We start from the raw sequence: 26,968 nt of genomic DNA on the forward strand, positions 1-26,968 counted from the left end.
ATCAATTTCCATCTTGTCTGGGTCTAGCATAGGTCAATGCCTCCATATCCTAGTTTTTCAGTTGTTTCCCTGTGGCATTTATGATTTCCTCACTCTTATATTGTTCTTCTTATTTCTCTTCGGGTTGGCTTAGTTTGTTCATACACTTATTTAAAACCAAAGATATATATGATATTGAACAGGGAAACACAAACAGAGCTCTGACCTTGTACCAGGTACCATGCCACACTTGCTGATAGTCTTTGAAAACATGCACGAAACATAACGAAGATATTTCATGTAATGCTTTATGAATTGCTTCACAACTCTCTAAAAATCTATGTTAATTCTTTTCCTAAGAGAAAGTCTGGACCTCATCACTTGGAGACTAAAGAAAATCAAGTGCTGATGGAAGATTTACATGAGGACAAGTGAGCTATCCTAGATAAAAGCCAAGAGGACATTGAGGTTGCATTTGACATGTATTGTAGAGAATACTAAGACCTTTCTCTTCCAAAGATAAAATTCACATATAGGTGTCACTGAAGGCTTTGAAAATAGAATCTACTATTAATAAAGTGTTCTGCTACTCCATTCTCCAGAAGGGTTTTACAAGCCTGTTGTAACACCTTATCAAAATTTAATTCCATCTGGAGAACTGACTAGGTGCTTCTTCACTGAACAGTCTCAGCAGAAGGGTCCTGAATGTTCCTCTAAAGGAAAATATTTAGCACACAAAGATAAGTGTGAAAAGAGAAGCATTGCAGAAAACTTCAATGCAAGATAAAAAAATATGCACAAATATACACGAAATAATACATGTAGGATGAACTTTGCCACCATATAGTTGTTCAAGAAGTTTCTGCTACGTACCCATGCACAGAGAAACAGCACAGCTCCAAGTGAGGAAGAATTCTTCCAATTCAAACTAAGTTCCAGTGAAAGGGTAGGTACCTTCCTGCACAAAGGTATCAATAAACTAATCACAAAAATCTAACCACAGCTGAGCAAATGTTATTTGATTTATTACCAGCTGACACTCTGTACATGTCTCTATACAGTCAAGCTCCTGGAAAAAAAAACCACAGTAATATTATTTAGCCAAAAAGGACTCACTGTTTAAAACAGCTCACATGCCTGAGGAGCACATTCCAAGCTTAAGAGCATGGTGGTGCAGGGATGCCCTGAAGCAGCATTTATCTGGTTACACACATCAAGAGGACATCACTGCTGTTGTCATTAGGATGACAACTTCTGGTACTGACAAGTGATCCCTAAAATGTTGTACCTTGCTAAAGCCTCTCAGTTTTGAATGATAAAGAATGAAAAACAATGGAATATCCTCAGTAGAACAAGCAGCAATTTTTAATTATTCGTAATTCATATTTACAGCCTGGGAAATGATGTGCAAATGGGTCAAACAAAGAGCTTCATATAGTACAGTATCTTTCAGACTGATCTCACAGTTACTTATATATACACGGGCATGAATTGCTCAAGAGCAACCCCCACCTCTCATGTCAGCTGCTGACACTGGATGAAAAAAATAACACAGTTCTGCCTGAGAATTAGGTTTTTTTCTTTTTTGTTTTTTTTTCAAAAGCCAAGGTAGGTTTGCTCAATCACTCTGTCTTGAGACCAAGAGCTTCCCGCCGTTGCTTCTGAACAGTCCTGGAATCTTCCCACAGACTGGGTCCTCTGATGTTCTCCCAGTTATCCAAGTCATGTATTTTCAGCTTCTGCAGATAAACAGTAAAAATAAGTGTCACTTTGACATCTCATGTTTTAAAGTACATATTACTCTAAAATGTTTTCCTTTTGCACAAGAAACTACCCTGCAAGAGAAGTTCAACAAAAAAAAAAATAATTGGGAGATATCCATATAGTTACATTAATGACCAGGGTGAGCATTAGTGCATCAATAAATAAGTAACACATATGACAAAAAGTACTTAGGATCTGAGCACAATTGAAGATATCTTATATTTGTTGCTTCTTTCTTCTCTCACCTTGTTTTCCACATCTGTTCTTCAACTGCAAATCTGCCAAGTATTGGTACTTGGTACTGAAATAGGAAGGGTGATAAGCATTGGTAGAGCTCCAACAGAAGATCAGTAATTAGTGACCAGAAGTGTCCTGTCGGCACAGGCACAAATCATAGTGGAAAAGAGGAATTATCTAGCACAAAGAGAGACTCTAACAGTGCAATCCCTTCTATCCATGTGGTTTTAACCTGAGAGAAGTTAAAACCTCTGCTGCTTAGTTCCTCACAGCACCCAAGCATCACAGATAGATCTCTCACTAAGTCATACATGGGGCGTCCTAACTGGCAGAACTCAAATACTAACTAGATTTTAATTACCTCCTTGTCTGTTCATGTCATATCTATTTAGAAGTGTCAACAATTTCAGCATTTATCTAGCCCCACAGATGCAAAAAACTAAGAACATGCACCCTTCCTGACCTCACTTATCAAGTGTTGCAGCTGAAGAAGACAAACAGATCCTGCATATTCATGGTCCTACTGGTAGAGGCATAAAAGTTTCTTCCCAGCAGACACAGACTTCAAGTCTCACACACCAGCCTGTGGTATGTGTCCAGTACATCGGACGTGATGGGGCTCTGCCAACAGGAGACTGAGGAGAGGTCTGCAGCACTGCCAGAACCAGGGCTGTTCCACATGCTACTGAACAGGTCAGTACTGCTTACTACTAATAATACATACTGCAGTGGGACTTAAACCTCTGATTTGTGAAAAGGGCTTTGGCTCAGCAAATGCTGTAAAAATACAGCAGAAAATACTTAACCCTACCCCGAGCCTGTGGTCTGATATGCCTGCCATCAATCAGCCAAATACTGAGGGGCATAATAAATCAACAGCTAGAACAGAACAGACTTGCTGCTATTAGTTCATGTTATATAAGTTGTCTGCCACTTCTACAGCTGAGGAAGTTGCAATGAGGTTAGTCATATATCAAAAGAAATTGGGCAACATTCAACAGAAGATATGTTGAGAACACATGCACAAACACAGCAGGTAGGAACTGAATTTTTTATACAGTGCAGTTGGCATAGGCATTTCTGAAGATCTGTCTTTGTTATTTTATAGATCTTATGATTAGCTAGTACTTCATTTCAAATTGAAGGGATCTGAGCTGACATGGAGGGAGAAAGAAGGAGCCAAAGCACCCACCATCCCACACAGCAGCGACTGTCCCCTCTGACTGCAAATTCAGAATTTAACATCTGATTCTAATGGAAGCTTCAGGGAAGCTCCAATGAAAATAACCTTGGGCCTGAACAGAAGAGAAGCGTGCTGATTTTATTAAACACAAAGCTACCACACAGCTGTTTGGACCTGAGCTATTCCCAAAGGTGCTTAGCTCCCAAAATGGGACTGTCAACCTTTAAAATATATACAACAAAACTTGCAGTCTACAAAGACAGGCTATGCAAAGACATCTGTCAAATGTAACATGCACATTGGAGATCTTTACCAAAAGTTGATATTAGTCTAACCATGGAATTCTACAAAGGCTTTGCAGAGAGGATATTTGTCCAAAACCAACCAAGGTTTATGTACAGTAAATGGCATGGCCTCAAAGTACATATGAGATCAGTTAGTTTTTGTCAATTAAGAACTAAAGAGTCTAATGAAAACATAGAGATACTGTATTTTTATATTTTATTCTCATACTTATACACATCATTAACATTTTGTGTCATGTATAAAGGTTGCATTTGACACCTTGCTGCAACTCAGGAAGAAAATACCTTCCTTGCTGGCACATGACATCTGCTAATATTAGTACCTTATGGGACATGTATCTGTTCAGTCATCATGACTGAACAGCATGACTAAAGAATCCAATTTTCTAACTGATGCTATCAAGTGTTGAAAGAATAGAGGACTCCTGTGAGAGAGGATCTGTTCTGAGAAGCTTTCATGCTGAACAGACATTTTCACACAGCTCTGGGTTTAGCTGGTATAGAGTTAATATTATTCATAACTAATATAGGGCTGTGTTTTGAATTTATGCTGGAAACAGTCTTGGTAATTTAGGGATTTTTTTCTTTACTGCTGAGCAGTGCCTACACAGAGCCCAGGCCTTTTCTGCTTCTGGGGGACTTAGCCAAGTTAATAGGACCAAGGAATTTCCCAACTTGTGCTTGATTTTGCCAACTTAATATCATATTAAACTTTGTAAATGTGTGTCCTGGTTACTGCAGCAGAACCTTCTAAAAAGGGGAGCAGCCACAGACTAACTTTTGGAATGTTTGCAAGCTCTTTTCCAGCTACAGAATGTAATCTTTTACAGTAAGAGAAAAAAATTACAGTTCTGTGGCTGGTAGGCAGAATATATGGGTTTCCACAGCATGTCCATGCCTGGAGCCCCCAGTAGCCTCCTGACACAGCAGAGAAGGCCCACTTCATCTTGCAAGGACTATGAATGCTTACAAGCATGGACAATTTTTTTACATTATGTATATACAATTTGGCACAGCACCTCCTTTTAACAATAGTTTTAAAAAGATACCTAATCAAAAAAGAAAAAGAGGTGTACAATGATCAAAACACATTAGATGTGAAAGTCACACATGGTGTTTTTCCTTTTGAAGAGATCTGAAAAATGAACTTGTACAGGTATCTTACATGAGAGGAAAAAGCTGTGATCAATAACACAGGGAAGGGCTAAGAGATGACCATAACAAGAAATGATCAGTTGCCACTATGAAACTACTAACAGAAGTGTGTAGGCATAAGAAAAGAAACAACTAGAGAAGTCTTAAGACAATAATGTCAAATTAAATTTAAACCCAGGCTATTAAATAATTATTCGTATAACTATTATATAACTATATATTGTATCCAATATATAAATTTCTGTAAGGGCAATAAGTTATTTCTAAAAGCCTTAGGGATGGCCAATGGACATCTGCATGCATCAGGCAACCATGCTTCAAAAGAGAATGCTTGGTATCCTCAGTAACAGCTGCAGATATAATGCTAATAATATTGTAAAATAATAAAATAATATCCAAACAGGAAGTATTTTTTTTAAGTGTCCTTGATCTTTTATCATACCACATTTAGTACCAGTCTACAGTGTAATCCTCTGATATGACCTACAAAACTAGATGTTGTTCAGATTTGTATTTTGGACCACTGAAAAAATAAGGAAATGGGTAAGAAAAACAACATCCAAACCCGCTAGTTTGGAACACATGGGGTTCACAGAAGACTACTTTCCTAAATGCCAGCTGTAACTCAGTGACTGGTTAGACTTTGTCCATCAGAATATAGAGGTAACATGGACTAAAACTGTCACTCAGTGTAGAGCCTTGAAAAGGATGTGCATGACTGCTGCTGCTTCCACAAGTTTCACTGAATCAGAAAATTAATATGCCTGATGCTTGCAAGTTGGTGCCCATTATAGATACTGAGATAAGGGTTCAAAACAGTAATCTGAAGCTATTTCCATTATGCAGAGATGCACATCCTTTTGTTCTGTTGAATTGATCTGCCCTCTCTAACAGTCAAACACTACTTTGAAAGAATTTTGGCCTGGGAACTCTCTGCAGTTTAGATTAAGAAAAATATAAGACTGCTTCTGTCATTTCTGTCTGTCAGGAAGAAGCCTCATTACCAGTTGTTTTTTATTATCTTTGATTTACCCATAAATATAATGCAATTACGGCTATTGAAATATTATCCTTCAACTATTTACTTATCTTCAGAAGAGAAAGCAAGGCATATCTGAATACAGATCAGTTGACTGAAGTTAGATAGCAAGTTAAACAGAGAAATGTGGTTCTTTTTATGGTTTGTAGTTCTTTCACATTAAAAAAAAAAATCAGAGCAGTCTTACAGTATATTCTATGGAAGATGAGAGACACAATAATCCCACAGGCAATCAGAACTTAGTGGACTTGTATGTCTTGAGTTTCCACTGGAGCTTTTCATACATACTCAGGAATAAAATCTAGTTATTCCCAACACCATAAAATGCCGCTCTGTGTAGAAAGGGGATGGCTCTAAACAGTTTGCAATAATTGTAAAATATTATGAAAATACATTTTTGATAAGAGTGATATTTTTTTCCACAGCATTTTCTGAAATACTGGAAAAGGAAGAGAAGTTGTTTGAAAAATACACTTAAGTTTCACAGCCAAGAAATAACAGAAAGCACATCAAGCATTGTTCTGTAATTTGGTCTAAAGATCATAAAAACCCCTTGCAGTAGATGTGTTGGTGTATACTTAACAACATTCCATCTAAGGCCAACATAAACTCTACATTTATAGACTAGGTTAACCACAGAAATAGTGGAATGTATTTGTACCAGCATACTTGGCACTTGGACATCAAAGTAAAGCTGTGTTCAGAAAGAAGCAATGTGTGTTCAAAAAGCTTTCTTTACATAAAACCTTGTTTTTATTTGACATCAATGAGTCAAAGGCAGATGGCTGATCTAATTTTAGTAAGGGACAGATACAACCCACCAGTGGCCAGAGTAATCAAGAGTAGCCAAGGTTATAAGCCCCATCTACAAACTTATTTTACCTCATATTCAGACTCCAGCGTTACAGAGTTCTGTTTTAATTTTTCTTTCAAAGCTGGATCCACCTGCAAGACAAATAAAAATACAGAAAAAAAAGTTTGAATTTAAGACTTTTTTTCTAAGAAATCTTAATCTCAAAAAATCTAAACTGGTACATGCAAAATCTCCTCCTCTCCTCTAAGTGAGTTTATGTGCTGTTTATACTGATGTCAGGATGATGAACAGAGTACAAGAACTGGGCTGAAAAGAGAGGTCAGCAGCCAAAATTTTGAATCAAAAAGGTAGCACATTTTTAACCAGCCCTGCACTTGCACTACCTTAAATATTGTAACTAGTTTGACACAGCAAACAAAGCTTTAAGCAAACAAAACAAGACTAAGAAAGAGAAAACTGTGATCACATTACATATTTTACTCCTGAATGCTGTGTTCAGTGAATATGTATACAATATATTGCAGTTTTAAAATCTAAGCAAGAGTCAAACTTCCAGTTTTTGATAAAATTGCAGCTCTTCCCTAGTTTTGATTCTGTACCAGCAATGCTGGTGATCCCTGCCACCTTTCAGAGAAGCTTGTTCAAAGAAAAAAAAATTTAAGAACAGAAATGTCAGTGAACCACAGCAGATGCATTCCGTGTTTTAACTTCTTCTGAGCCTAGAGGAAATTATGTTCATCCTCCCCTTTGCTAAGCAGTATCTGTCTCCCACAGGCCTAAGAGCAGAGCAAAGGGAAAGAAGACAAATTAGCATTCTTCATTCTTAGAGAAATCATTTCATGTTCTCAGACATGATGAATTAATGAATTAAAATATCAAATAAATCTACCACGAGGAAACAGTCTCATTTTTAGACCTTAAATACAACTAGTGTTAAACTAGTTGTAAGGACACTGGTAATGTGTTTAGCTCTGTATTCCAGGTACACTAATCCAACTATGACTAGTTCTGTGAAAAAAAGTTCTTATTCTTATTTGCTTCTTCTAGATCTGAATGAAAAGGGCATGGTTACCCTTGTCACAACCAACCTCAAATGTCTATAAGCAGTCTAGAAAAGAATACAGGGGTACCACAAATTATAGGATTTTACTGGTCAATGAGAAGATCCACTTTCAGATTCAGCCCTGACAAACTCCTGGTCCTTAAAGGTACTTAAAATACACACCTATCATCTGTATTGATGGGAACTGTTCTGAGGAATTTCTCTAGGAAATGCTGTTCTTTTGGTTACAGCCACTGTCTGTTAGTTAATATGCAGCCCATGAGACCTCAGTTCCTAAGGATGCTCAGACAGCCCCACCTGTGCATGCTCTTACAGAAAGTTTCTCATCTTCCAAATCACCTTTATTTAAAATTACTAGAATTTGCAACACATTTGTACATCATGCACTATTTCCTTTGAAATATATTTTGCCACTATATTTAATAAATAACTTGTTTACCTACCAAAGACTCATTCTTGTGGGTACATTAGAGAAAGATATAATGACAGAGCTGATGTAATTAAATTTAAAACACGAGTAGCAGAGATATTGTTTTCTTAGTATGTCAGATGTACTTACAAGAGCTAAATATGCAGGATCAACAAAACAATACTACTAAATTGAGTAGGAATTACCAATGAAAAAGATTTAATGCCTGCATTTTAGATATTAGTGAAACAAGTAATCTCTATGCATATCCAGAAAGCTTGTATTCCTACATTCTCTCTGTAACCAATGAAGGGATTCTTCTTGAAATACCTAAATTGGTCTCCTGCTCAGAACTTAGGCTTGTTAGGCTTCATGAACAGCATTCACAGTATTTGAGAAGTGCAGAAATGAAAGGCCTGTTAAGGAGAACTTCTGAATTTCCTGAGCCCATAGCTGCCCCTCTACTGACACACGGGCAGCATACAATTTCAGATACCTTCCGCCCTCCTTGAGGCAAGATATGATGTTGTAGCAGCTGTAGTTATCACTCACTAAGGTTCTAAAGGCAGTATTTATGCCTCATCAAAAGAACAGTTGAGCACCCCCTTGACACAACATAGAGGAGGTTCAGTGGTGACTCCAAGGAAAATGTATCACCTTTTGAACCTGTAAGTGCTTTCTGCAGTGACAGACAGCTGAAGAGAGGCAGATTATGTATTTGCCTCTCTCATTAGCATTGTACTCCTGATAAAGGTTTGGGCTCTGCCTTTTCAGACTGCAGCACAGCTGTAGTTTGTAACAGAACCAAGGGACTGGAGTCTTTCTGGCCTCAAAACACAAAGGAAAGGGAAGGTTCACTTAGAGAGAATTCACACTTAAGACAGAAGCATTCCTGAGCAAAAGGTTTTCTACACTTTCTTGATAAGAACTGTAGTGATTAACAAGTCAAGAAGTTCAGAAAGTCCCCATCTGAGGACTAGGACTCCAGTCCTTCAATTTAAGCTCCAATCTGCTGACACCATGGCTATTGGTTTCATAATACGAGCCTGGAAATCTAGATGTGCTTCAGGGTGATGTAGGAGTGAGGAGAAAACCAGTTGGATATTAAGTTATGTTATGGCTAAAAGCTGCCTGAAGCTAAATTACACACTTGTAATCACTTCAATTGCAAGGCAAAAATACTAGTAATTAATTGGGCAAAGTGACAGGATTTAAAGTCACCAAGAGAATTCTTGGTAGCATATAAAATGTTAAAATTTGGAATCTATCAACATTTTATGTACTGAAATTAGTTCCACTTGTAATGGCACCAAAATTAGTTTCTCCAGGTAATAACCTCTTCATCTGAATCTAATCTTGACAACAGAAACACCATCAAGAATTATGAAATGGAAAAAAAGGCTCCTGCTTAAAACAAGCAACTCTTTATACTTACACTTTATTCTACATTTCACCATAGAGAAGCTCAATAATCTGAGGTAATCCTGCCAGATGCCCAGGTCTGTCCAGACATAGCCCTTTTTTCCACCCAAAAATTCTGTCCAGACAAAAAAAAAAGACAAACTTGGCCAATTGCCTGGAATTTCCAGGTGCTGGGCAGCTGAGTCAGGTGGTAGCTCTAATGTGGCTGTTTGATACTTGGAATTTCTGGACAATGTATATCCATTGTGACTTCTGTACATCTGAACAAGAGCTACCTTGTGTGCTGAACAAACCTAGCATGCTCCCTTTCCTGAGTACTCCCAAGTAAAACAAGCCAGATAGGGTCCAAATTCTGCACTTTATTTCCTGGACAAAAACAGGAAAGCCCTTACACGAAGCACTCACCCTAAGGGAATCTTCACAGCTTGCATAAGCATATGAGAAAGTTGGAAAAATGCATAGGGCCACCAAGGTGTTCACTGGTTCAAGACAGGTAAACAGCAATGGGCACATGTTAGCACATGCACCTGAGGATTCAGAACTAGATTTCCAGGCTCTTAGCATCTGGTTGTGTAGCAAAATCCACAGCCTGTACTCACAAACCTACTCATTTCTTCTCCATGGAAAACCACATGGTTTTCCTGTAATCATACCTAGTTTTCTATAACCAATTTTGGTTTGCATGAATTTTTCCCAGAAAGGAAACAATTACTGCACCTAATAATTTCTCCATTAATGGACATTTTGGCAACAATAGATAGTGGAGAAACCCTTGATTAGTTGCAAGAGAACTCCAACTAACATAAACAGACATTTACATGAATGAGAGCCTCAGTGTTAGTTTGCTGTAAATGTGTAACATTCAGTGTGTTGAGGGAATTTGACTGATTTAAGTATCCTGAGTAAACTGAAGTGTACTTAAAATGTTTCTTGCTTTTGAAAGTGATGGGATATACAAAGCCTTGACACCAAAAGACTCTATTCTGAATGGATAAAACATCTTTTCTTGAGATGCTAGTAGCCCCCTCTCCAACTGCAGCTCTAGGCTTTGTCTCTCCATCCTACAGATTGGCTCAGCCTTAGCCCAAGAGTCCAAGCAACAGCCCAAATGAACATGACAGAATTCCTTTTGCAGACCTTTCCCAGCCCCACTTCAGCTACAGCTCTGGGCTCTTGCCTCTATCCCAACCCTAATCCTAGGCCCATCACCACCAAAACATATTCTCCCAAAAGTCCAAACTGCCATTTTCTTTCAAGTTTTAATTCTTTTATCAAGGATCATTCTTCAAATCCCAGTTGGACATCAGTAACACAGGCATTATCACTAATGCAGCTTTTGCTCTTTAAGTCAGAAGAACACACAAAAAAGTGGATGTTAACCCTGTAGTCACCGAAATACAGACACTCATTCTACTATAAGGCTTCCCTCAAAAATATCACTGTCAACTGTGAACTTGCCCAGAAACTAAAGCTGCTTTTTTTTTCAGCACAAAGAGAATGGTTAAACTGAAAAAGGAAAATGACAAAGAATTTTGAAAGGAAAGGTTCATTGTTTAGCATTTAAAATGTGGTAGAAATGTACCACCCAAGTATTGTCTAAGTCCTGTCTATCGAGCAGTTGAATGAACAAAAAACCAAGTTAAGGAGTCATGCTTACAAAAGGCTGCATACTGTAGTTTCCACATGTTTAAAACATGATCCAAAAGAGAAGCACTCATACTGCAAATCCTAACCTATTTTTGATGGGTTGTTCAGCTCTTTATAACCTCCATTAGTATTTCCATTTTACTGCCTTTTATGAAAGTAAAGCTATGAAGCTTAGTTCATTTAAATTCTGTGAAAGTCTTTCGAGCTTCTTACATGAAAAGTGTTATTTAATTAAATATTGTCAGTACTTCAAGGAAGTATCTGTAACAAAAAAAATCCTATTTATTTCATTGCCTATTGCAATTTGCTTGTAACTGCCCAACACCCCAAAAGGAATGTTTATTCATATTCTACTATAGCCTTATACGAGTGTGCTATATGAGAAAAGCATATTCTACTAAAACAGAAAAAAACATTTTAACCAGTGATAAATTAAACAGCTGTTATAACCATCAAGATTTCTAAGTGTTTCCAGATTACTTAAAATAATGTTCTTTTTCTTAGTTCCATGTATGTTTTAAACTAGCTTTGTTTATCTTCATCAGTTAAAATACATTCTAATCCCTTTTGCTGTCTTATTTCATGGATTAGAATGGTTCTTAATTCTGTTTTTACACAGACACAGAAACAGAAACTAACAAAACACATTCCTTTGATTTTTCTGCCTACAAATGGTCCCAAACTTGGTATTGATTGTTCTCAGCCAATACTGCATTGTTCTTTATTTAAACATCATCTACTGCTAAATAAGATCATAATAATGAAAAGAAAAAGAACACAAAAGAGACAACGAAGCCTTAAATAATATCAGTTAGTGTAGAACCCAGATGTCCTCTTTTAGATTTTCTTAAAAACTCCAGGGTGTAGTAGTTTCCCCTCAGGGCTTTCATGTACTACTGTCTAATTCAATGATGCTTGGCTTGATTATAAATGCTGATTCCAGCATTCTGAATGAGCAGAACTATTACTGGATATTTTCCTTTGGCTGAGGTCAAAGTGCAGATCATGGAGGCCAAATGTAATTCACAAAGTATGAATCTGACCAAAAACCTGACAGAAACACAACAGGTGAATTCCCTGTCGAGACCACCATCTGCTTGAATAAAAACTTAAATGCTCCAACTGATCCTAAAAGCCAGGACTGATAGAAAATAACTACCCAGAATACAGCACAGGACAAAAGATTTTTAATTTTTCCTGTCTATGGTCTATGTCAAATAGAGGTCTGAGCAAGAATGGGCCACAAAGTACTTCAAAGACCACAGCTAGGTATGCAACACAAGGAACAATGAGGCATTATTACAGCAATTTAGATGGTCCACAACAAGAGTGTAAGACAAAAAAAGGGTTCCCTTGTCTTAGACAAGAGCCTAAGACAAACTCTCAGCGGTTCAGGATCTCAAAGAATTGACCACAGTAGAAAGCCACAGTGTCCAGAGTTTCACACAAGTTGTTTTGTTTTGGTTTTTTATATAAAATGCCCTATGCTCTTTAAAAAAGCTTTTGCAAGTCAGCAGCACTGAGAAAGCCTCTCTGCATTGCAATGGCAGACCCGTATACTACAAAGTTAGGGAAAGAAGTCAATATTCCTTTTTGCTGAGCTCACATGCTCCTTTCAGGTAATTTCCTATATAACTGGAACTAATGCTACCCTTGGACACATAAAGAGCTCTTTCCCTCGTTCAGGTTTCCAGTTTGTTTAAAGAAAGGCTTTTCCATGTAGTACATATTCTGACCTACTGAGTCAGAATTCTTTACTGAGTAAAGATTAGCTCCTGTTTCTTTCACAGAGCTTAAAGGTATAGCACAATGTGATACATACTTAGTCAACACAAAGCCAAGCCCTGAAAACCATCTAACATTATATACTCAGTGGAAAGTACTGTTTGAAAACTGAACCTTTTAAAATATCAGTTTTCTCATCTAAATTGCATACAATATCTTTGTCTTTCTAGATGTGCTACACTTCTTTCTTGGGATTCAGAATTGCCAGTATCAACCAAAGGAACAAAATTCTTCTATTACTTACACTGATCCATTTCACACCCATGAAAGGATTCATTATCAACTCAGCCCCTTGATTTTTACTTACACTGCTCATTGTCTGAGAGCCTCAGCTGTAGCCTGGAGCTCAGTAGTGAAACACATATCCCCAATATCAATAGTTTGCTTGTCCTAGCAATGTTTTAGAAGACAGCACATACACAAAATGAAATGAAAAGAAAGTATTTTCACCTACCTTGCCATGTAGTTTGTGGACATCATATCTTATTTGAGCAAATTCACGGAGTCCAAAAGATCCTCCAACAAGATATAGCTGAAAAACAACAAAATTAACAGACATGTAAGGACTATTACAAAAAAAGAACAGCTCGCATAATGGCTCAATTTATTTACCAAGGGACCCTACTGTTCTTCCAACAGAAACACCAGGATCTGAAGAAAATCATAAATTGGAAGATATGAATAGGAGAAGAGAGAGTATAAGCAAAGTCAGGGCCTTCCTCCAGTCTCTGGGCCTGATTTTCACAAATTTCCTCCTTCATACAGAGACAGACACCTCATGACTCACATTTTCTAGGGACTTCCTCTCCTCTTTACTCCTCTCTTCCGTCTCCATATGGCTTCTTGACATAACTGCAGCAAAGAAGCCTTTAGGTCCTTGTTAAGGGATTTATCCTCATCTTTTTCAAACTCTGTGGGGAACTAACAATGCCACATTGATTTACTCTTATATCTCTGTGTAAGAGATCGAATTAAGCTGCTGAACAGACCAGCTGACTGAAGCTGTGGTTCAATGATACATTATCACACAGGCTAAGAAATCATATCCAGCACACCTGCACTTTTGTTATTGCCTCCTTAGTTGCTTGCAATTCCCTCCACACCCGTGAAGCTTATGAAGAAGAAAGGGAGAAACGGGAGGAAAAAACCTTCATATCCACATAAGGAAAATGTTAAATTGTTCTTTTAATGACAGATGGATATCATAAAATTGCCAATGTATTTTTAGCAGTAAAACTGGGCAGACTAACCAAAAGATCAGGTATTGTTAATGAACACCATTAAGGATTTGAAAATTAGCTTGGAAATCTAACTACTTTTTGGAAGAATCAGGGCTCTTGCTCTTGCTCTGACCTGACAGAGTCTGTCTGCTGTTCTCTGTTAAAGTGGATGCACTGGAGGCCAAAAGGCTGCACGTGTGGAGATGCACACCTAAGGAAGGTGGAAGCATGCAGAAAGAAGCTTTTAAGCACCTGAGTGGAAAAAAACAACCAAACAAAGGCCAACACCAGCTATTATATCCCACCACCTTGCTACAGTTCTTCATTATAGGCTGTTAACTGCACTGGCAACTGTTTTCTACACAATGCTGGCTGATTTCTTGTCATTTACTAGGTTAGCAGTAATGGCCTGTGTCCAAGAATCGTTGTAATTATGCTGTACCTGTAGTCCAATGTTTTTTTCAAAAAGTATGATAGCCCAAGTTCAGGTCACCAAGGTCACCAAGTGATATTCATGCAATTTAAATTAAAAACTAACAAACAAATGACAAACAACAAAAACCCCACAACTAAAACAAAAACAGCAGCAGCCTTCTACTTCTCTTCCTCATAAAAAATTTAAAAATCTGAGATTATAAGACTATGTGATTTCCAATCAAGCTCATAACCATTTCCTACTCATAACCATGTGAATGCACTCCCCACAAAGACTTAGATTCTGGTACAGTACAGACTGGTACCCAGAAACTAATGTGCTTTGGTCACAGAAGAGGGAACCCTTCACCAAGAGTTAAAGGATCCACAGTATCTTTCTGGCCTGGCACTTTTGATAAGCCTGAAAATCCAGTTGATAACTAGAAACAAACAGACCAAAATTTTATGATCCAGCTACTAGGTTACAGAACTCTGATTTCAGAAAGCCAATCAGAAAATCATCATGTGGTAGCAAGCTGATTTTCAGCAACTGGAAATTTGGCCTAACAAAAATTTTAGGGCACCATATTTGTATCATAACTGTTTCAAGGAACTAATAATGCTCGTGCAAATACTGAATTATCAAACCACATGTCAGAGCAAATGGATTCATACACAGGCCAGGGGGGGAGTCTTCTTCCTATGTCAGTAGTTTAGTAAGAAAGCAGAAAGGAAACAGAAAATAGAATATTCAAAATTATTAAAAATAACCTGAAAAATATTCAAGATGTATTTAATCAAAAGCAAATTTGTCACCTGAAGATACAATAACACATAATACTGGAAGTCACAAGGACTGTACTATAAATGAATTTTCATATGGTTGACACCTCAGCACAAGTTTTCATTAGCTAATCTCCTATAGCTCCTAAAAAGTATTGTTAATTAACAGCCAAAGAGCTAACAAACTGTCCTAATGAACAGAATCAGAAGGGCTATAGACAAGACTATGGCTGTTACAAACTACACCTTCCTGTCTTTGTGCTCCACCAGCATGTTGTCAAAGAGAGGGTACAGCTGAGCAAAAGCAACTGCATAGAAATGGTTGTGTACACAGTTGTTAAACTGAGCAGCAAGCAGCAACTCATTGTCATCAATTAAAAATTATTTTGCTCAACAACAAACTTGCATGAAGTTCTGAGATTCAACATGAACAAGTAGAAGCCCTTAACTCAACATACTGAAATGTACTCAACATAATGAAAAGTTGCACTGTGGCTTACAAACACATGCTCCAAGGTAAAAAAAATTACCTGCTAATAAAAAAATATTAGCTTTCATCATTTAAATATGTAACGTACACTGTAACTAAGAGAAATCAAGCAGAAGGTTGTTTCATGAAGTCATGTGCTACCTGTTTTGTCTCACCACATCCTACCACTTGTTTCACAGCAACCATCTATTATACACTGCATTTCACATTTGTAGCTCTACTTTCGAGACAATTCTTTAGACAGATTATGCCCCAAGACTTTTATTTTACTCACAACAGCTTTGTGCTACTAAATGGAAAAACCCACTTGGTTTTTCATGTACTTTTGCTCCTCACACAGCATAAACAGGCAGGTACATTTCACTTATTAGGCATTCCAGTAGAGCTGCCTTTACAATTCCAATGTACAATGGTTGATTGTACTGATGATGAAACACTAGTAAGGCTGTGTCCAAGTCAAAGCTGCTTTAAGAAATGACAAATCTCACAGAATTATTACAACGTAATGCTGGAAGATTAATACTAAATAATTTCCAGAAGCCCAGAATAAACATAAAAGATGTTTTAAATTTTACTTGAACAATAATCTAAAGAACCAAACACAATCTCTAAGACTTCACTGCAAAAGCAGACCACCACCAGCCATATTTAGCACTTATTTAATCAGCCAACAGCATGTCAATAGTTAGCTGGCAACCCTGAGCTTGAATTGCATTGATCCTCACAAGCTAGAGCAGCAATGGACAGCTATTCAGTCAATTAGATTTTTGAAAACTGTGTTCAAAATACAAGAAAAGAAGATTAATTTTTGCAGCTATAATATAATAAAGGGTAGAAAAGAACTCAGTGGCTGACAATGCATTGAGTAGCAATACTAGTTTTGGTATAAGCATTTCTTTTCTTTTGTTTTTTGCATTATGAGAGATGTCCTTACTACCTTCATGTATGTTAACTTTTAAGTTAGTTTAGTTTTAGTTAAGTTACATTTAAAGGGAGGAAAGATATAAGTAAACAATGAAGCATCAAGAGTCACCAGACAGAATAGACAGACGTGGGATGAGACTCAAGTTAACCTTGTTGGCTTTGTATATTCTGTATGTCTCACATACATTTCTAGTTTCCCTATTTGGAAAATAAAGATAATGTCTACACTCCTTACAAACACTCTTCAGGAAAAAAAAGGCACTATAATGAATGAATTTGCACAATGTAAGCCAAGAGCAACAGTGAAGTCCAGTATGTTTCACCCACTAGTCTAGACATAAAAGACACAGCAGAAGCTATTCAAGATGCCATGTAAATAAAACAGTTATGTTGGCAATATTCTAATGCAGTCAGGCTCAAGTGCCCTCTCCAGTGAACAGAAATGGGAAAAGCAATGCCACATATAATGAAAATTAAGATATGCTGGTTTTCATCCCAATTTTAGAATCATCAAGATGCTAAACTGGCATCATAAAATTAAGGCATCAGCATCTTAAAAAATATTCATGCTGGAAGATGCACATACAGCTGCATTCTTTCATTGTGTGGGAACTATTTATTTCAAATGCCTCAGAACATGGAACAAAAATCATTATTATGTAGTGGACATCATCTGTCAAGTTACCTGAAAGTATTCAGCAGATTGATGAAATGATAACTTCTCACTTTTAAGGTAAATTTCAGGGGTAAGGGAAAGAGGGCAAAAATGATGAAATACAGTAGTCAGTCAACACTTAACACCAAAGCAAACAGCTTAAAATCATTGCTAGCACAACACCCAGTAAAGATCTCAAACCGAATAATTCCATTGCTGCAGCAAGCACACTAAAAAAACCCCAACCCAAAACAAAACAAAAAACCCAAACCAAAACCTAACCTAAAATGCTGTAATAAAATTATGCATGCATGGGAAACCTGTATGTTGCAAAACAAAATGAAAGCTAGGATGTGACATAGGAACACCATCTGTCACATACACTCAGCAACTTCAATAAATGTTTTATATAAAAACATGACACAAAATTCTCTTTAATAACATTCTTTTTAAAATTGTATTTGTTCATTCCTCCACTGGGAAGTATGTTATGCAATCAGTTATGGATGGCATCAGACTGATCCCTTGGAGCTGCATCTTAGGATGGGAAATTTTTTGTCACCAACAACAGCGAGATGTTCACCAAGGTCTCATAACAGCAGAAAAACTTGGGACTTACAGCAGACCTCTTTTAGTTTTCTGCATAATCTAATGCAGCCATCTCTATTCCTTAGGTTAAAAAAATAACAAGAAACTCTTTCTCTGGCAACACCAGCAATTTGCCATATTACAGGCGTCCCTGTTGTTAGAGAAAACCATACCTGCTACAGTACCACTTGTGAAAGCCAGATTACAAAACTGCATTTGTCAAAAATCCTTGAATTAACAAAAAGTGCTGGCAACCCAGATTATGCAGTGGTGGAAAACATTATGATACATAGCACTGGAGAAAGGACATGCTAATTTTCTAACCTCTTCAAGGCTGCAAAACCCTCCAGCTTATTCATCAGAAGCTTCAAAAAAGTAACAGTAACATGAAGGTTTTTATTTTAGTTTGCAGAAACCAATGGTAAAAAGGGTTTTGGGGTTTGCTTTTTAAAGAGCTGTGGGATGTGCAGTGCACAACTGGTGAAAGATCTGTCAGCCCACAAGACTGAAGTTTCTTATTTGCTCCCTAAATAAAGCAGCAGGGTGAAGTGCCAACCCTTGAAAAGAGCCAAGAAAATAATCTGAACCTGAGGCACCCCCCTCTGCCAGCTCAAATTCTCCAAGAGCTGAATTTCCATAGCCATTTCAACACTTGGCTGCAGCTGCTGAAGGAAAAACCAGGCAGAAGTTTCTTACTAAAAAAAAACTTACTAAATCGTCCCCTCACCCTGAACAGGGGCAGAGGAGGGTCTACAACTTTTCTTCTTGGATGCAACAAATGCAAATCATTCCTAGTTCAAATCCTGTGAGGGAAAACAGAAACCAAAACTAAGCATCCCTTAGTAGCTGTTTCATTCAAATGCAGGACAAGGTAAGAGAATAACTCACTCAATGCATTTACAAATTGTAGAATGACTGAACTGTATTACATTCAAAAATGGATGAAATATGAAAGTAGATGATGACATAAATATCATACTGGCAACCTGGGACAGCAGCTGGTATAAACTGGAGACAATCATGACTGATGAAACAGAATAGTGTCATTTTCACAGCATGTAGAACTCTGTGCAGAGTCTTAAATTTGATCAAAGGTATCAGGTTAATTGACTCAGTACTGGCTCATCCAGGAAGATGTTCAAAGCAATGATTTTAAACATTTCAAACATGAATGGCTACAGGGCACAGTACAACAAAAACTGTGCACATCCTTCCACTTCAATGTCTTGGGAAGAAAACAAAACTGTTTTTATTAAAATGTCTATTTCATAACAGGTCTGAAAGCACAGAAAATGCATTTAATAGAAACTAATCTAAGAACAATGTAGAAAAGACAGAAACCCTTATGTTCCTCAGTGTGAGCATTAGCAAAAAAGGGCATTTTCAGCCACAGAATTGTCATTTTGCACTACACACATTGTCTGGGCTGGTGAGATTACTAAGAAATTTACTTAGCAGCTGCAGCTGTTTGAAAACCAAGTCTGTTGTGGTGCTCAAGCTGCAGTCTCTTCACCTTATCTTTCTTTATAAGCTTCTAAATGCTGTAATTTCTGTTTCTTATTAAAATTATCATTCCCATTACTCACAGCTTCAAATCTAGCAAAGGTACACTGCAGTGAGAAACTGTTTGCACCTCACAGCAACCTGGTGTTCCTTCTGATATGATCAGCCCAGCTCAAAACAGCAGTAAACTGAAACCTGCATTAAAAGAAACCACAACTAGACAAGTAATACCTCCCTATTGACAATGCTGGTCAGGGGAAGACAAAGTGGTCTATGAAATAAATACTGATCCTACATCTTTACTTTCACCATCCCTTGAAGAAGTTAGAGGCTTATAGCAGGACTAAGCACATGCAGTGAAAGACTCAAGTCAGTCCTTTTCTGAGGCTCAACACAGAACCTCAGTTACCCCAAGTGCCAGAACAGTCCATTCTAACAGCATTAAACAATACAAAGGCACTCTTTACATTTTAAAATAAAATAGGGTGAAATCTGGAGTGCTACAGAGTGCCTATTTGCTAATCTACAATTTATCTAGAAAACAATATTCAAAGACTAAGGATCAAAAGAAAAGTTTAAGTTGTTGATTCAAATATGAGCTCATAAATTTTAAGGCCTGAGAGTGAATGAAATAATGAAAGTTAGCTAATTTAGACTGCACAAACTGGTGTCCACAGAAGTCTGTTTAGTGTGAACATGCTGACTTCCATTCTGGTATATCAGGGAATGGCTTTGTCAGGAACTGATGGATTCAGACACTATGGATTCAGACACCCAGATGACCAGGAGCTGCAAAGCAGAAGCACAGCAGAAGTTGAAGACACATCTCATCATAAGCTTAGAGACCCAATATTTATAATATACACCACTGAAGCATAAAAGTGACACTCTGTGATTTGCTGATTGGAAGCAACAACTTTCAAAGCCTACAAACAGTTCTGTGTTTATTGCTTTTCTAGGATATAAATGTAACACTTGGGAACTTCTACAGGCAATCAAAATTTGTCTGCAAATATTAGAAGTCAGAATTCTCTTCTCATATGTCAACTTCCAGTCATCTCTCAAAAGCATATTAACATTTAAATTTGGCATATGCCAATTTTTATTGTAAAGTCACATCAAGTAATAGATATTAATAAAAGACCTGCAATTCAATGATGAATTGTTACAGATTATAATGTAAACTCACTTACCAGTAACACTGAGGTATCTAAAAGTAAAAAATGCTTGTGATTCTTTTTTATACAGTATCAGAAGATAACATAGTAACAGTTTCTACACATAGACATTGATGGCAACAATAGATCTCAGAAACATGGTTACTTCTGAGAACAATCTTATATATTTCTCAGTGCTCATATTTTTTACAGCCAGATCCCCCAGGATCTGTGGGAAAAAGTGTGGCTTTTATTCAGCATACTCCAGGGCCCAAATTTCAGCAGCTTTCTATCAAATTAATTAGGAATGCTTCACTTAAGTATTTTGAAACTTAGATTTTAATATATTTAAATAATAAAAACATAGTTACCCTACATGTAAAACTTTCACTGCCTTACAGCACAAAATCTTTTCACAATATTTGTAAAACATTTCTGAGCATCACTCATGGCTTCCAGATGACCCTGACTTCAACAGTGAACAAAACTAATCCACAGACATATAATTTCATTTCCTGGTATCTAGGGAAGGTGTTTTGTTTTGTTTCCCAAAAAAGGCTGAGAAACAACTGGTTCATTAACAAGGGCCTGAGATGCCATTAACATTCTCTAATGACTCCTGGAAGCACTGAGCACATTGCTGCAGCCTTGTCAGGGTCTGTCTCTGATCTGACCTTTCCTCCTGCACCTGACATGCACTCCAAGAATATCCTGACACAGGATATCAAAGCATTTATCAAAGTAAAATTGCACTGTTCAAGGCAGCAATGTAGATGGCATTGCAGTGCAGTCTGTGTGCACAAACACAGGATTGAAATGGATTTTACCAACATTCACAGATAAACCTTCCACTGTTAAGCACTGCCCCATCTTCTCTTTTGGCAACATTATGCACAGCAGGTAAAACATCAAAACCAAGGAGAAGGAGATGCACAAAATACTTGTAAAAGCCTGGTTGTTGCTGGATGAGGAAAAAAAAAAAAAGAAACAGAAAAATGAAGTCAAGATCTACAGCTACAGATATGGAGAACTTTGCATCAAAGTGTGTTGGAGAATGGCTTAAAGAGCAAGGTCATGAGCTGTAAATTATGCTGAGCTAAAGACCTTGAAGCAGCTGAATTGTTTACAAAAGAAGAAGAGTTACCTGCAGAAGATTAGGAAGTGAAGAAAGAGCTGTTACAGCTGAATTGTGGACTGAATTAGCATTATGTAACCTGTATGTGATCCTTACTATTAATTAACCAATTAGCATTAAAGTTAAGAGTGTGGTCATCATATACTAACCCATCAGTAACCTACTAGTAGGCATAATTAACAGAAGCACTATAAATGTAACCCTGAACCCTCAATAAAGTGAAGCTTGCTTATCAGTCATATTGGTTGCCTGCTTGTCTTCCCTCGTCGCTCGAGGCTAAAGTGCAAATTACAACTTTTAGCACTACATTTACAGTGCAACGTAGTTATTTCAGGAGTGCAATAAAAATCACCAAATGGGCCATTTTCTGTATTCTTTGTGTGTTAAAATGCTACTTCAAATACTCAGCATCTCATTTTCTCATGGTGACATGTTGGTGGCAGAACTGGAACGGCATCTATGGATTCACTTTGCAACTTAGGAAATATGAAAGATTCTTGTCTAGAATTAGACAGAGACAGAACCACAAATGCAGGCTCTGGAAAGTGGTGTAAATGTATGAAATAGCATTTTCTTTAGCTTTGAAAGTGTTACTGCTTGAAATCCAAACATGTTTGCCAATGATCTAGAATCACCATTTCTATTTGTATGAACACATTCTAACTGTGCCAGAAAACTAACTTTACAAGTTCAGTGTCTCATTAAGACTTGTAAGTTAAGCTTCACATGGTAAGGAAAAAGAGTTCCCATCACCATGACAGGATGTGGACACACCAAGATAACTGACCAAGCTGTTTAAGTTACCATGGAGGTGTGGCCCAGACCTTCATCATAACAGCAGAATTTACAGATACATCTCCAAGATCACTGGAGTTCATCCAAGCATCTACACAGATGTTACCATCTTTACTTAGGACTCAAGATGTTAAAATATTCCAGGCCAGATTACAGCACTCTCTGCTGCATGCTTACTGTTTTATGTCATACAGAGATAATCGTTTCTGCAAAGTTTACAGAGTTAAAGAAAACATTCACAAATCAAAGTTTCCTGAAGGTTTAATTCCTCCCTCCTACGGCCTTGTTGGTACTCACAAAGAAACACTTTAACTTCTGAGAAAGTATGACTGAAAACTGTGATTTACACATCTTACTCTGAAAGCTGTTGTCAGTTTGAGGCTTCAAGATCAACCAAGAAAATTCCTTCTGCACTGAAATATTCTAACAGCTCCAAGCTGAAAAGATCAACGAAAAAAAGGATCAAGATGATTTACACTAAAAAGTAAGAAATATTTGTAATATATATTTGTGAATGCATGTGTGTAACGAGATACCCATCTGTCTTTGAATTATCATCACCTTAACCTTGGAGCCTTTAGAAAAAGTGGGACAGGGATCTTTCCAATATGCACTATAAGAAGGGAAGATATGAAAGCTGTTTGATTTTTTTTTTCCCTGTAAAAAAAATAAAAGATGGTACTGATGAAAAGTCCAGCACTACTGAAGAATAAAGTCCTGTACCTGTCTAGTGAAAAAAGTTATGTAAAGGATGCAAGAAAATAACAGAAACCTTTGGTTTCAGTATTAGGAAGAAATTCAGCAGAATTTAAAGCTTACCAAGGCATGATTCTACTGATTCTGTGCATAGTTTCAGTGTTGTTTTGCTGTAATTGATCTTTTATCAAAATTCTGTTCAGCTTGAGAGATGCCTTCAGAGTTCAACACACAGCTGTGGAACTGACAAGAACTGCATAAATTTCCCTTTTTCTTACTGCTTGGGATGCCTTCAGGCAGCAACATAGAAACACTCTGAAGTATTCACAGAGGAGAATAATTTTAAGGCACGGAGACATGAAACCCTGGAAAGAAATATTCTATTATATTTCTCTACATAATATTGTCTCTGGAGGAAAGAGCTCTGTGGTGCAATGCAATTAGGTAGCACAGTGTCAAACAAACCAGTCCCAAAAATGTCTGTTATGACGTATGGCAAATCATGCAAAAACACCAGGAGAGCCAAAGAACAACCAGAGGTCTACCATGGCCTGGGAAGCTGAAGTCCTGCTTTCAGCACTGAAGCAGAACTGAAAAATTCTACACCACTGCTGCCAGGTGGTTGTTTAACCTCTCCTTAAAAACCCTAAGTATGTATCATGAGTGCTGTCTTCCTATTATCTGACCTAAAGCTCATTTATTTTGGCACTTCTTTTCCCAGCTATGAAGAACAATCACCACTCTCAGTACTTAAGATTCAGAACTTCAGACTTTTCTAAAATAAACTAAATCTATTCCTTTAAGCATTCCTTACTGGATGGTTGTTTGTTGGATCTTCTATGTTGCTCTGCTCTAGACTTTACTGTTTCTCTTCATCATCTCTACAATGACACCAAAAAGCTGGAAAATTACTCCAGCTGAGGACTTCAAGCAGAGTGGAAGCATGTTGTTCCATGTTTTACTTCACTTTTGACAAGTTTCTGTCTCTTCTGTTCTCTAAAAAACATTCCTGTTTTTTCATAATATTACAGCCCACATTACTTCTGCAGGACCCATCCCACCTAAGACACCTTCTAGTTTGGAAAGCATCCAATGACTACATTTTATATTTTTTTCAGTCCTTTGAGAATACAAATGCTAAGAAGCACATCTTTGCCATAATTTCTCTGAAGTGCAATCCTCACAGAAAAGGTAATGTAGAAAGCTTTATCAAAGTCAAGATATTGTGTACCAATTGCATCTCCTCATCTAGTATACTTGTTAGCCTATCAAATCTTACATACTTTTGAAAAGCTATGGTGAGAACCTGTAATTTAATCATGCAATATTTTCCCCAGACCTGGAGTCTAAATTGAGCTGGAGTGGACTAAACTGCCTTGGTTCCTCTGATTTTGAAAGAGAAGTTGCAAACCTCCATTACATAAGTAATAGTACTGTGACCTAAACTGTATCAAACTTTAAACACCTAGGAAAAATGTTGTGAAACTAAGGAATAATGCCATAGCATGCAAAAACAAAAACCATTTTAAAACGTAGAAAGCAAAGTAAATTCAGTTGAAGCATGAAATCAGCAAAGTTCTGGGCAGTGTTTTTGATATATGTGCATGCAGCAAAACACCCAAACAGCTGTAACACTATGCTTGCTCACTTCATGGAAGGTGCTGCATAAAGAGGTTGTCTGCAGGATCAGGGAGAGAAGCTGCTCACGGAAATGATTCACTCAGTTGTGGCATTATCACTCTAATTTGTTGGTTTGTTTTTTACACCTGCTTCCGTTTCTTACAAATGTCTTCAGCAGTATTTTTGTGAACAAAAGATCCTTCACTGTATTCAATGGACAAGTATTTCCACTTAAAAGTCCTTGCTCAAGAACATCCATATTTTAAATAACTTAAAATCATTTTTCCTCCCCTTTTAACTCGGAATACCTTTCAGCGCATGCTTTAGAGCCTTCCCCCTGACCTCCAAAGGCCACCACGGCCATGGCCAAGCCAGGATCCCGGCCCTCCGGACAAACACCTACCGAACCCCACAGGTCCAGACAAGCGTGTGAGGCAGAACCACCGCCCAGCGTGGCCCTTTCCCCTTTCCTGCCAGCACAAATTCAGCTGTTGTCGCCTTGACACCAGCACAGACCTCCCCGCTCCCTCCTTGTCCCCTCAGGACTCCGCAGACAGCTTGGGCCTTGCCCTCAGGGCTCAACTGCCCCGTCCCTCCGAGGGGCGGTTCTCCCGTCCCCCAGGCCCAGCACCGCTCCACCATGCCCGGACCCCGTTCACCCCGCCCGGTGCTGCCGCCGAGGCGGGGCCTGGCGAGGTACCGGCCCGCTCCCAGGCCGCGCCTTCTACCCGGTGCCGGTGCCCCCCCATCTCCAGCGCTACTCACCAACAGGGGGACCCCGAAGGTCATCGTGCGGCCCTTCCACACCTTCCTGAACCTCTCCATCCGCTCCCTCCCTCCCGCCCGCCCGGTACCGATTGCGGCGCTTCCGGCAGGGCGCAGGTTCTCCCGCCACAGCGGCCCCCGCCGCCGAGGCAACCCGCCCGGGGAATCCGGGTTCCGCGGCGTAGTCGGGCATCCTGGGCTCCCGTGAGGAGTTTCGCTTCACCAGCACCCCATCGGCTTTTCTGAGGAGAAAGGGGAAGAGGAGCGCATCCCTGCACCATCGGTAGCCCGGACCTGGTGTAGCTTCCACTGCATGGGGAGAGGATGGGGATGGGGTCGTGGTGTCCCAAAATCCGCAGCTGGGATTGAAGGTGCATTGACAGCACGGGTGTGGAAGAGAAAAAATGAGGCTTAAAATAATATGACTCCCTTGCTGCAAAGCCCGGGCTGTTCTGAGGCCCTTCTTAGTAAGAGTTTCCGTGCCTGTTGTTAAATCAGTTATCTATGGCATGTGGAAAGAAATGCACCTACCCTTTATTCCTCATGGAAATTTATTAAACTGTTTTTATAAAGTGTTTGTACCACACCTAATACTGCGGCATTCTCAATTTTTTTCATTGGGGCTGCTAATCATTATGCTCTTATTGCTGATTTATTTTTGGTACCTGTGAATGCCCATTCACTAACCTCACAAAATACTGTACGAGTATACTCTGTTATTATATTAAAATAATTCCATCCATGAGTGGTAGCTCACTCTGTATGCCAGGACTGGAAATTCAAAGTTAGTCACAAGCCCCTTAAAGGCGAGATGAAAACATCATCCACAAAATTGCAGTGACCCAGGCCTGACACTGAATTATCCTACTAAGACAAAAATTCCCTTTGGATGCATATAGGGAAGGGGAAGAGGACTTCACCTTCAGTAAGGCCACCTTTGAAGACACATACATGAGAAAACAACAAAAGGCAACAGAGACAACAACTATCAAGATAACCCTGTGGCTGTTAACCCACTGCTACCATGTGGTTTGCCACAGGATGTCCCTCGGGAGATGTTCCCTTCAAGAAACTTGAAGGTGAAAGAATGAACATGTTTCCCCAGACAAGGCCATTGCAGCAGACAGAGGAAACATCTGCAGCAAGTAGTTTGTGAAGAAACGAAGGCTCATGCTATGCATAACGAAGAAAAATCCATGTGAACATTGACAACTGCCACAGGAATTCCAGCAGTGAAAAGGGTGCTATTCCACCTGTCAGCACAGCGAGGATTGCCTTTCCTTCCTTGAGGACTTCTAATCACTGCAGTCTGGAGTCTAGGGAAGGTTTAGCACTGCATATAATACCTACTTTGTAATGACTTCCAGCAATTGACACCCTTGGCAATAAGGGTTTTGGGGGGGGTTTTGACACCAAGGCAG

At 38.4% G+C, this 26,968-nt stretch overlaps 1 protein-coding gene across 2 annotated transcripts; it reads right to left on the reverse strand.

Moving 5' to 3' along the window:
• Positions 1–1,319: 1,319 nt before the first annotated feature.
• COX16 (cytochrome c oxidase assembly factor COX16) lies at positions 1,320–25,705 on the reverse strand. Of its 2 annotated transcripts, none has more exons than XM_071744514.1 (4): positions 25,548–25,704; positions 13,257–13,334; positions 6,545–6,607; positions 1,320–1,718 (listed from the first exon to the last, which is right to left on the reverse strand). In XM_071744514.1, exons 1-4 carry the CDS (start codon positions 25,605–25,607, stop codon positions 1,602–1,604), a joined length of 318 nt encoding a protein of 105 aa, XP_071600615.1. In that variant the 5' UTR covers positions 25,608–25,704; the 3' UTR covers positions 1,320–1,601. The 2 variants fall into 2 exon arrangements, with proteins under 2 accessions (XP_071600615.1, XP_071600616.1); XM_071744515.1 differs by lacking the exon at positions 1,320–1,718 and adding an exon at positions 1,970–2,044 and having other exon boundaries at positions 25,548–25,705.
• Positions 25,706–26,968: the final 1,263 nt, after the last annotated feature.

Source organism: Heliangelus exortis, chromosome 5, assembly GCF_036169615.1.
Source record: "Heliangelus exortis chromosome 5, bHelExo1.hap1, whole genome shotgun sequence".
Lineage (NCBI taxonomy): Eukaryota > Metazoa > Chordata > Aves > Apodiformes > Trochilidae > Heliangelus > Heliangelus exortis.

Coding starts and splice junctions, on each gene's coding strand:
- COX16 (XM_071744514.1), bottom strand. CDS start 25,607: ATGGAGAGGTTCAGGAAGGTGTGGAAGGGCCGCACGATGACCTTCGGG. Junction 6,608..13,256: donor TCCACAAACTACATGGCAAG/GTAGGTGAAAAT, acceptor TTTGTCTTGCAG/GTGGATCCAGCTTTGAAAGA. Junction 1,719..6,544: donor CGCTGGAGTCTGAATATGAG/GTAAAATAAGTT, acceptor GTTTATCTGCAG/AAGCTGAAAATACATGACTT.